We start from the raw sequence: 12637 nt of genomic DNA, 5'->3' as shown, positions 1-12637 counted from the left end.
GTTTCATCAAATTTGAGTTCATATGATGACAGAAAAGTAGAACTGAACTTCTTCCATTTCTATGATCCTTTCTTCTTTTCAATTAACAAAAATGTTATTTCAGTCCAGTTTCTGGTATTCAGAATAACAGCTCTTTGAATTAATTATTCAATCATCCATCCCTCCCTACTGAATAAGTGTACCACATCTAATCTTCAAAATAACAGCCATTGTAATAGAACAAGGCCAAAACAGTAATCTCCCTTAATATATATATATATATATATATACATTAAGCTTGTCTGTGTTACTTTTTAAACAGGTATTAGAAAGAAATAACCAATATGAAATAACGCATTCTTCCTCTTGAAGCATATTTCTTTTATAAATCCATCCAAAGGTATAAAATTGAATGCTGAAAAAATGAGAGAGAAAAAAAATTTTTTTTTTAAGATTTTGTAGGTTTCAAATTACTTATTCATTTCCAGACCATTTATAAAATTTCTTCACCTTCTTTTTTACTTTCCTTGGTGAAGAATAGAAATTCTTCATGCAGAGGATTTTTCAGGAAAGTATTTAAAAAAATTTGCAAAATTAATAATCAACAGTGAAGAAAGTTAGCTAAAGTTTTCCACTGTCAGACCCCAGAGAAGAAAAATTAGATGCAAATTAAAACCAAATCCCACAAAACCAATGTCTGAAAATACACAATCAGAAAAGCATAAGCAATTGGCATTTAATTTTAAAAGGAACTGAAGGTGGTATCTCAATACTGTTCCTCCAAGAAGCACTTATATTGGCCATTTAAACTTAGCAACAATTTGATCAAGGTATTAACAGACTGTAAAAATATTTTTTTTTTGAAAAATCTCTCAATATCAACTAAAATGATGAGATTCTCAACTTGTACAACAAGCTCCCCAATAGGACTGAATCCTGCAATTTTCTTCATGCAGTGTCAGTTGTCCAATTCAAAAAAATTATCATCCCTTCCAGCCCTTTTAAAAGTGATAGTTATTTAATTAGCAGGTGCAAATCACGTGTGATATAAAGAATCATAACACAGAGAGCTTTTCTTCCTTTCTTTTGATGATGAATTCAATGATGAACATGGCCACTTTCTCACATTATTCCACTCAATTTCTTGTTTCTAGCTGAAAAACATTCCAAAGCCCAAAACTGAAAAGAAATCATCAAAAAGGATGCTAAATGACATTATGTTTTAGCTGTCTTTTGAAAATAAGGTCCACTTCTGTTATAGAAAAGTTATATGCAGCTAAGCATTAAAACCTTGAGTTCCAAGAACACTCCAAAAGATTTTATTCATTCAAACAATAATTATTAAAATTTAAAAAAGAAAAAAAATATTTAACTGTAATTGGCATCTTGTATTAGCAGATGTTTACAAAAAGACAAAATTATTCTTTAAACTTTTCTGGCAATTATTTAGTTGGAGATATTCTTCAATTTCTCAAAAATGACCACAAAGAAATTCATTACATTTATGCCATATATATATATATATGGCATAAATGTAAATTCACAGTTTTTTATCACTATAAAGTGGTAGTCATTTTGACTGTCTTCAGGCCATGCATATGCATGATGTAAAAAAACGAAGAAACTGATTTTGGTTTCCATGTGTAGTAGAGAAGGCAGCTTCCTAATTTCAGAAATACATTTTATTTCTGTTTTGCTGGAACACACTTTGTGTTCAATACAAGGATATTTTGCTGTGAAAATTCCTTGTCAAAGTGCAAAACAATTTTACAATTTTGTCTAAAAGTTGAATTTGTTACTAGTCCATTATGTAAAAAGAGCACATAAAAAATATGAAAATAGACGCAACTTTTCTTCTTTCTATTCAATGCATCATAATCCTCTTTTTTGGGAGAGAAACAAAAATCAACACGTAAGTGACACAAAATTTTAAAGAGAGGAAACAAGTGAGGCAAATCAGCAGAATAAGTTTTCTGCAGCATACTATTTAGTGAGATCTCCTTTATCAGTGGTCTTTAATAACCAAATCTTGTAGTTCCACATAATTATATTCCCGACTGAAATTACAGCCACAAAACTGGGCATGGCTTGTATTTAACTTTCTTCTTCATGTTGCTCCTGAGAATGCAAACATCTTGGATATCAAATATTCTTATGTATGTTTCTTGAGAAAAATGAATGTAGCTTTGATTTCCTTCTTTCTTTTTTTCCTTCCTTTCTTCCTAGATAGCAGAATCACTGCTAAAAACCTATAAAGAGAGAACATGAGTGAGGGAAAAAAATGATGTATATAGAAGTGGCTCTGGCTTTGACAAACAAATACAGGGCCTGGTGTAAGCAGCACAGAGGCTGTCATCATGAGCTCCTGCTTGGATATCCTATGGCATCAGATGAGGTATTGCAGAGATGGCCAAGAAGAAGGGTACCTGTCCAAATCTGGGGGAGGACCATGACTACGGTGTGGCAGAGGTCTACGAGATGGTGACAGAGAACGATGCTGAACAGGATGACTCTTCGGTGGTGGAGATGGCAATGTTGGAGGAGGTCCATGTTTCACTGTTGGTGGCCTAGAATCCATGTGCCTATAATGAAACGTTTTAAAATAATGCATTATTATTTAACATAGAAAACTAAATGTATATACTTAAAGTTAAACTTAACACAGACTTCTGAAGCTCATACTCTGGGTACTAATGCCAATTCATTACAGAAGAAACAATCCCAGAAAAGCAGCAGATATCAAAATATGAAGGAAAAAAATTTCATAATAGTCAATATATTGATTTATTTTTAATGTTCTTCAAAAAGAAACTGATCACCACTTGATTAAGAGTATTCAGACAAGCAAATGAAATATTCTATTTTTGATTATTTCCTGCTAAAATATACAGGAACGCACTTTTTTATTTTTATTTTTTTCATCATGATGATACTAAAAAACATTCCTTAAAAGTTTTGGTGATGCAAATTTTGCAAAAAATTTGAAAAATTTCCCAATTTTCAGGTGGGTTTGTTTCACTATTAAATCAAAATTAAGTAGTCTGAATTTTAGCCAATAATTTTTGTAAAGGTAGTCAATGTAGCAAAAATTCCATGTTTATTCAAGGCCAATATGCATACTCTGCAGGCTAAAAGACTGGAAAAACTCTCTGGGTGGGGTTGAGGAGACTCTCGATCCACCTGAGATTGGTTTAATATGCCCCCAACTGGACAGGCCTTTTGGAGACAGAAATTCTTAAGAATTCCACTTGTCTCCAAAAGGAACCCACATTCTAAACAAGTAATGAACCTGCTCAGAATCATCAAAATATTACAGATCTATAATCATTTGATCTCCCATGAGGTAACCTGTGAACCAAATTAAAGAATGAATATTATGCAACCAACAGGGATTCATTCTCAAAGAATAAATGAGTCTGAGAAATAAAATATTTTATTTTTATTATTAGCCATATGCTTCAAGGAAGCAAGCTCATAAAGCGCGACGCCTTTAACTTTAATGTATTCAGCTTCACGCACTGGCATTCGAATATTTCCAAAAAAATACATGCCAATATCATCTTATCTGAAATCATCAGAATAGCCACTATATGCAATAGCAAAAAACTGATAGTTAGCAACATCAGAAACCTGTATAGCAAGCTTCTAAGCAACCAGTTTCCAGCAGCCTACTTATATTACCACATGAAAAAAGCTCTCAGTATTATCAAATATAAAAAATTGATTACCTGAAAATACACAATCAGAAAAGCATAAGCAATTGGAATTTAATTTTAAAAGGAACTGAAGGTGGCATCTCAATACTGTTCCTCCAAGAAGCACTTATATTGATAAAAAATTGATTGACATCATGGCTAACTGATATTCCATAACATGTGTATAGTCAATACTCCAAGCCTCTTTGGGGTCTTACAAATGTAGAAAACCTGTACCCCCCCCAAATGGCTATCGATAGGAGTATTCATTTACATTTATATATTATTATTTTATCTATTTATTTATCTACGTTTTATTTTTTATCTTCATATACCTTACATAAACACCGGAAGGATGCTCACAGAACTATGTTCAGTGTTCTACTATAGGAATGGGTACAGCAACCCTGAACTGCCCCAGCACCATCTTTTTGTCTTCTTCAGTACTCTTCATGCTTTCCTATCCCCTATATTTTTATTTCTCGTGAGCCATTAGTTTACCGAATGCAATACTCCTTTTCTGCTCTAAAACACTTTCCTCGCCTATATAAAGTTCAGCGACTTTTTACCGCTACTTTGCTAGCCTATTATTCCTTTCTATCCTGGGATGCATGCCTTCACCCGTTTAACCTTTTTACATTCGTAAAAAATTGGTTTAACTAATTTCAATTTACTATTTAAATTTACTACTTTGCTAATTTAAAATATTTTAATACATCTCCAACCTGCAACGCATGGGTAACCAAGCCCAAATTATTTAATTAATTTAGTTCATTTTAAATTTTCCCGATTTCTTACACCAGGGGTCGCCAGTTTATACCAGTGGTCTCAAACTGGCGGGCCACATCCGGCTCCCGGAAGGAATTTTTCACAGCCCGCATATACATTTTTTAAAAAAATCTGGTTCGTCAGCTGCTTTCAGATCGTGCATTCGGCCCGCATGCAATTTGAGTTTGAGACCACTGCCATATACCATAGCCATATACCCAAATTCCATATACATACCACTGCCATATACCCAAATTCAGTTGAAACTTATTTCTCCACAGCAGTACAGATCGCCACAACCTACACAACCCCAGTAAGTATTCCTATTTCTTGCTTTTTATTCTTGTTATTCTTTTAGTCTTTACTTCCAGCCCCTGTCAGGTCAGCCATGAAATATATACACGACCCTTGATTAAAATTAAAAGTAAAATTTTAAAAAATTTTTATTGACTAACTTTAGCATTAGCATTAGTAGAGGCATTTGATGCAAGAAAGCAAGCTTATGCAGCATCAGCCAAAAAAAAAAAAAAACCACTTCCACTTCACCCCTCTGTTCGTTCAAAATACCTGTCCAGCTGAGCCTTAAACTTATTTAGGCTATCAACTTCCACGACAAGGGATGGAAGTCTGTTCCACCAACCAACCACCCGCTGGCTAAAGGCAAATTTCCACACGTCTATCCTACATCTGTCTTTCCTCAATTTGAATTTATGCCCTGAGAGGGCATAAATTCAAATCTCAATCATAATTCTGAGCAAGAGGAAGAATCCCATCAGCACTGAGCATGCTCAAACCATTCAAGGCTTTATACACCTCTATCAGATCACCTCGCCGGTGCCTAGTCTCCAGACACTGTAATTTGCAAAACTTAAGCCTTTCTTCGTAAGAGCACCCCTTTGTTCCATTCACTAATCTTGTTGCCCATCTCTGTACTTGTTCCAGCAGCTCTACATCCTTCTTGAAATGAGGACTCCAGACATGTATACACTACTCTAGGTGTGGCCTGACCATTGCCTTATACAAGGGAATAATCACCTCCTTATCCCTGCTAGAAAAATTCCTATATTTCATTGACAATACACCATGAGCTACTCTTGCAGCCTGTCTGCACTGCTCAGAGAACTTCATATCTGCCTGCACAACCACCCCCCCAGGTCCCTTTCATTCTCTACCACTGTCAGTGTAGTACCACAGAGTTGATACGTTGCTCTGGAGTTGCTGTTTCCCATGTGTAGTACTTAACATTTGTCAATGTTAAACTTCATCTGCCACCTCTCAGCCCATCTGCTCAACTTTTCCAGATCCTGTTGCAGCAGCATAGTGTCAGTAGTGTCCTTGACAACCCTGCCTACCTTTGTATCGTTTGCAAACTTGGACATTAAGCTTGATATACCATCAATATCATTTATGAATACAGAAAACAATAATGGACCCAACACTGAGCCCTGAGGGACTCCACTAATAACATTAGTCCACGACGAGTAGTGTCCATTGATTACCACTCTCTGTCTTCTCCCCCTCAGCCACCCCTTTATCCACAGCAGCAATTTGCCTCCAATGTCACACTGCTCCAATTTGTGCAGCAGCCTTCCATGTGCAACAGTATCAAAAGCCGTTCTAAGATCCAAGTATATAATATCAAAGTTATTCCCTGCATCCAGTTCCTTTGTGACTGCATCATAGTATTCAATCAAATTGGTCAGGCAAGACTTCCCCTTAACAAAACCATGCTGTGTCCAAGCTATAACTGAAGTCTTGTCTAAATGATCCTGCAATGCTTCTTTAACTAGTGCCTCCATTAATTTTCCTGGAACAGAAGTTAAACTCACAGGTCTATAATTACTTGTGTCAGCCTTTGATCCTCCTTTGTGAATTTGGGTCACATTTGCACATCTCCAGTCTGTGGGTACCTCCCCTGAGTCCAAGGAAGCTCTCATAATTATGGCTAAAGGTTTGCTTACTTCCTCTGCTGCCTCCTTTAATATAACTGGATAGATTCCATCCACCCCGGGTGCATTTCTTGTGTTTATCTTCAACAATTGTTTGTTAGCTACCTGAGCAGGATCATCAACAGTTGACCCCTCGATATCAAGTGGACCAATCTGATTCATCCCCTTCCTTCTAGAGTTTACATAAGTAAAGAACTCTTTGCTGTTTTTCTTTGCATCCCTTGCCAAAGATTTCTCGTAATCTGCCTTTGCCTGCCTAACCTCCTTTGTAACTTGGTTACAGATCAACTTGTATCTATCATAGGCTTCTGTGTTATGTGTTAATTTGTATGTATCCCATGCGTTTTTCTTCTCTGCCATATGCTTCATCAGTTCACCTGACATCCATTTAGGCCTAAACCTTGAACAATATTTCTTAGTTGGTATGTAAAGCCTAGTAGCTTCCAAGATAAGTTCTTTGAATGCTTCCCATTTTGCATTTGCTGTTGGTAACATCATCAGTTGGTCCTACTGTATAGAATTTATATACTGTCTCAGTCCATCGTAGTCGCCTTTACGAAAGCAATAACCCTTCCCTTTACCCCTAATGGTAGTTACCTCTTTGAGTAAATCCCACTTCAGCACACTGTGATCACTGCCACCTAGTGGTTCATTTATCTGCAGATTCTTAATGCATGAAGAATCACTGCTGATAATCAAATCAAGAGTATTCCTCCCTCTAGTTGCATCCCGAACATGTAGAAAACAATCATCCAATAAATTCACAAAAGCCTTGCTAGTGTGTGAGTGACCAGCCCCCAAATTCCAGTCAATATCTGGGAAATTAAAATCTCCCATTATAAGACTCTCTGATTTACTGGCCCACTCTATTTCCCTGTACAGTTTCTTATTGTACTCATCAGAGTCATTAGGCCTATAGCACACTCCTACTCTCAATTTTGATCTCCCAATGCTTATGTCACACCAAACTGACTCGACACTGCACTGTCCAGCGATGTCCACTGGCTTCACTGCCTGCCTAACCTCCAGCGATGTCCACTGGTTTCACTTCCTGGGATTTTATGTATTTCTTAACTAATAGCATAACCCCTCCTCCCTTCCTATCCAGTCTATCCTTTCTGTAGATGTTGTACTCCCCAAATTGCAGTTCCGCATCCCTTATATCTGTGACACCACGTCTCTGATATCCCAACAATATCTGCCTTCGATGTTTTGAGCAATACCTCAAAATTCATCAAATTTATTTACTAAACTCCTAGCATTGGTGTACACGCAAGTATACCTGCACCTGTTTCTATTCTTAGCTACCCTAACACAACCCATGTGTTTACTTGTACCGCAATGACTCCCAGCAGTCTCTGAAATACCATGCATCTTGTTTTTCAGGCTTCTGCTCATTCCAATAGAAGCAGCGCAAGAATCTCTTTCACCTCTGCCAGTGGCTACTGTTAATCTATTCGTCTTTGTCTCCCCCCCAAGCTAGCAGTTTTCCGACCCACCTAACACTGCCTCGATAGCATCAGCAAATATTTTTGCACCCTTTATATTTAAGTGTATCCCATCCCTGTAGAAGCAATCTCTCCTGTTAACAAGTACAGTCCAGGCTGAAAAATATTCTACCCCTTGAACCAGCACAATCTTTCCACAAACTTTACCTACTTTTCACGCATACAACGTGCGGCGTGTATTTCATGTCAGAAATGGAGGCTTTGCCCACTTATTGCCGCTTCCTCCTTTGATTTTGGTGGCTGGCCCTTGAAAAAGGCACTGAGGTCACAGGACGAACGGCACTTAAGTTATTCTTATTACTTCTCCTTTATCCTAGCATCTTCTTTGTTCACCATGATAACGATTTCTGTTGCGTTCGCCCTTTGTTCTCCATACTTTGCGTTGCTAGTACATAACATTAACATATTGCCTTTCATGACTACTAACTTATGTAGCAATTATGGTGGTTGGGTACATTCTGCATATAGCAGTGTTCCAGGTCCATTATTACTATTTTTATTATTAATAATATCTTAAACTGTAGTTTCCTTTAAAACATATATACATATATATTTGTTTTTAAAGGAAGTTATATATATATATCCGATAATTTATATATATATATATAACTACCTTTAATAAATATCTGGTAACTTGATTACCAGATTTGTATGCACAATAATACTTATATGCCCAAACACCATTAAAAGAAAAACACACACACACGGTAGTTGAATGCACCTCGAAGGTGAGGTATAAGTAGGTCGGTATTTTCGTATCAGTAAATAACTTAGGGGATTACCTGATAATTGACTTGTCTACCAGAAATCCTTCTGCATAATAACACAAAAAAAAAAAAAAAAAAAGTGATCTCATACAGATGGCATTAATCAGTTCTGATATAACTTATTATCTACATCTAACATTAAATACACTATTGCATTTTCGTATCAGTATATAAAATGTAAGGTAAAAATATAATGAAATGTATGCCAGAAGAGTGGCCAACCAGTGAAGAGAAAATTTTTTAACAAATTAAACAGCAATAAACACAAGAATACTGAGGAATAGCATACTGTTGGAGAAACAATCTTAATTAATTTAGAAAATAGGCTCAAATTAAAAGAAATTTATCGCCACCCATACTGCAAAGCACCAGTTTCCGAATTACATGAAATATCACTATATGTGTAATCTACCAATATTACAAACAGATAAGCAGAAAAAACTGAAAATAATATCGAATTGGACAGAAAAGACTGACAATTATGCCCCATCTCATCGGAGGACCACGAGGCCATAATAGTCAGGGAGACTGCATTTCGAACGCTAAACAAATAAATGCCACAACAGAATGATGTCTGCATCAAGCTGCCGAAGCAATAGATTTGCATAACAGTGGTCCTTATGCAGTGTAAAAATAATGGGACAGAAAAGATACTCACATGGAGAAAACCAAACTACTGAACAAACAAAGCAACGGCAAAACTTGTATATTTGGAAATAAAATGGACTATAGAGGGCAGCACAGACACAGCATTAGCAAAACATCCACTACTACCATGTGAATATAATTCAAATTAAATCCAATTGAATCAAAGAATAGACAGCAAAATTGAATACAAAATTAAATGCAAAATAAAAAGAAAATAGTAGAGCAAAACATCAGTGGCAGAAAACAGGCAAAAACCACAACATGCGTGTATAACTGTAAAATGTAAGGTCAAAATATAATGAAATGTATGACAGGAGAGTGGCCGACTAGTGAAGAGAAAATGATTTTAACAAATAAAACAACAATAAACACAAGAATAATGAGGAACTGTTGGATCCTAATTAATTTAGAAAAAAGGCTCAAATTAAAAGAAATTTGAATTTTTTCTTTTAATTTGAACTTTTTTCTAAATTAATTACGATTGTTTCTCCAACAGTACACTATTCCTCATTATTCTTGTGTTTATTGCTGTTTTATTCCCTTCACTGGTCGGCCACTCTTCTGGTATAAATTTCATTATATTTTTACCTTACATTTTATAGTTAAATACATGCAACATGTTGTGGTTTTTGCATGTTTGCTGCCACTGACGTTTGCTCTACTATTTTCTTTTGTACTCAATTTTGCTGTCTATTCTTTGATTCAATTGTATTTAATTTGAATTATTTATATATATATATATATATATATATATATAAACACTGGGTTTTCTGAAAAGAAATTTTAAGTATTATGTGTGAAACAACTCAACTTTATTCTATTTTTATACAGATATATAATAATAACTATTTATCATCAATTTGCTATACATATATCGAATAATTTTGAAATATGCATTCAATTATATATATACTAATCATATTGAAAATAAGTAATGTTCTATAACAAAATTTGTTGCGATTTTCTCGGTAAATTTTTTAAGAAAATAAACATATATTACTTGATACTTTCTGAACTTTTGTGGCCCCCTGGAACTGGTCTAGGGTCCACCAGGTATCTGTGGACGCCAGTTTGGGAAACGCTGCCTTATACAATGGGATAATAACTTCCCTGTCCCTGGAGTAAAGTTCCTGTATTATCATACAAAAAACTCCATGAGCTGTCCTGTCAGCATTACTTAAAGAACTTCATACCTGACTGCACAATTTACCCCCCCTCCACAGGTCTTTTTCATTTTTCACTATCCTCAGTATAGTACGACACAGTTGGTACATGAATCTGTGATTACTGCCCCATGTGCAGTAACTGACATTTATCAATGTTAAACTAAACTAAAACTGCCATTTCTCAGCCCATCAGCTTAATTTTCTTAGATTGTTTTGTTGTTTTTTAAGGGTTTTAAGACACAAAGGCATCAATGGCCAAGATGTGTCTTTCCAAGTTTTTAATATAAATCGAACATTTTTTTAGATTTGTTTATCAAATCTGATTTGCCAAATAAAATTAAATACTTCATCTAGATTTGCGGAATTGCCTAAGGTCTGTTGAAGGGTAAGTGGATTCTGGTTATTGCATGAACTCTGAAAACAGAGGAATCTGGAATTTCTGAATTGAGGGCATACCAAAAGAATGTGTTTTACTGAAAGCTGAACTTGGCATTGAACACAGAGTGGAAGATTTTTATTTGCTAATAGATGAAAATGAGTAAGATTTGCTTAGATCTTGTTGCAGCAGCTTTCCTTGATTACTGTCATTAACCACCCTGCCAATCTTTGTATCTGTAAACAAATGTAAACAAATGATGTACCTTCATTAATATCATTAATAAATATAGAAAACAACAAGCCCAGCACTGAACCCTGAGAGATTCACTAATAACATTAGTCCATGAAGAACGGTTGTCCACTAATAACCACTCTCTCTCCCACTCAACCATCCCTTTATTCAGAGCAGTAACTTGCCCTTAATGTTACAGTGCTCCAATTTGTACAGCAGTCTTTTATGTGCAATAATACCAAGAGCTTTCCTGAAATCCATATATGACATCAAAATTATTTTTTGCATCCAGTTCCTTTGTTACTGCACTATAATATCCAATCAGATTGGTCAGACAAGATTGCTCATTAACAAATGCATGCAGTAACTGCAGTATAAGTGCATTCTGTCTAATGATCAGGTCTGTAATTACTCATGTAACCCTTTGATTCCTCCATTGTGAATCAGGAATACATTTTTGCACATCTCCAGTCCATTGGGGCCTCTCCTTAATCCAAAGATGCTCTCGTAATTATGGCTAAGGGTTTGCTTACCTCCTCTTTTGCTGCCTCCCTTAATATAATTGGATAGATCACACCAGGTATCCATTTTATGTTGAACTTAAAAACAATTCCCCTTACACTTTCCTCTCAGTTATCACAAAACCATTTAGCTCCGTGTTAGATTCTGATGAACTTCTGGAATTCCCCTTAATAAAGAATTCCTCATGCTGGCAAACTGAATACCTATTCAATTTGCAAGCAGTCTGGGCAGGATCATTAACAGTTAAACCATAATGGTCAGGTGAACAAATGTAATTCAATCCCTTCCTTCAACTGTTAATAATAATAAATAAAGAAGTGTTTGCTGCTTTTTTAGCATTCTTTGCCAGAGACTTCTTGTAATCTGCATTAGCTTGCTAACCTCCTTTTTGACTTGATTACAGATTAATTTATATCTATCACATGCTTCAGTATCACCAGATAATTCATATGTATCCCATTTTCTCTCAGCCACAAGTCTTATCAGTGACCCCCCCCCCGTCTTGTCTGCCCTTTTTGTACTGCACCCTCCAGTATAGCACTTCTGCTGGTGGGTGCGGCATTTGTGCAATACAGCATGCACAGGGAATAATAGACCCACAAGCTAGCCAAGGTTCACCACAGCATATGCGCAGTTGTAGCCCACCTCCCTGTGGTGTAGACTGACATTGGGCAAGCTTTCCTGCCTGGTGACAAAGAGGCCAGAAACAACTAAACTACACACATTTCTGGCCTTTTACAGGGTTCTGTATCCATCATAGTGTACCAAGGCGGAGATGAACTGACCTTCATGTGCTGTCCTGAACATCAGTTCATCAACATGAGGTAATTTTTCAATACCTGCAATATCACTGCAGGAAAAATCTACCAGCTGGTGAGGGAGATTACTTTCTGAATCTCGATTTACCAGAAAAAAAGGATATTGCTAGGCTTCGGAGTGAATTTGTAAGGGATTGGCAACAAGACTGGAGTGAATCAGAGTTAGGTAGAATTACAAATAAATTCATTCCTCATGTCTCGGAATAT

The 12637-nt window shown here is 36.0% G+C and overlaps 1 protein-coding gene across 1 annotated transcript in view; it reads right to left on the bottom strand.

Moving 5' to 3' along the window:
* Positions 1-12637, bottom strand: part of LOC150077658 (uncharacterized) — a 221760-nt gene that overhangs the window by 99490 nt on the left and 109633 nt on the right. Inside the window, exon 4 of the mRNA XM_090384750.1 lies at positions 2406-2561. Within this exon, the coding sequence (XP_090240876.1) occupies positions 2406-2561 (156 nt within the window). The remainder of the gene's footprint in view (positions 1-2405; positions 2562-12637) is intronic.

The sequence above is a fragment of the Mastigoproctus giganteus genome, chromosome 11, assembly GCF_048544385.1.
Source record: "Mastigoproctus giganteus isolate SK-2022 chromosome 11, ASM4854438v1, whole genome shotgun sequence".
Taxonomy (NCBI): domain Eukaryota; kingdom Metazoa; phylum Arthropoda; class Arachnida; order Uropygi; family Thelyphonidae; genus Mastigoproctus; species Mastigoproctus giganteus.
Note: the sequence above shows the minus strand (reverse complement) of the source record. Positions and strands in the feature narration are given on the sequence as shown.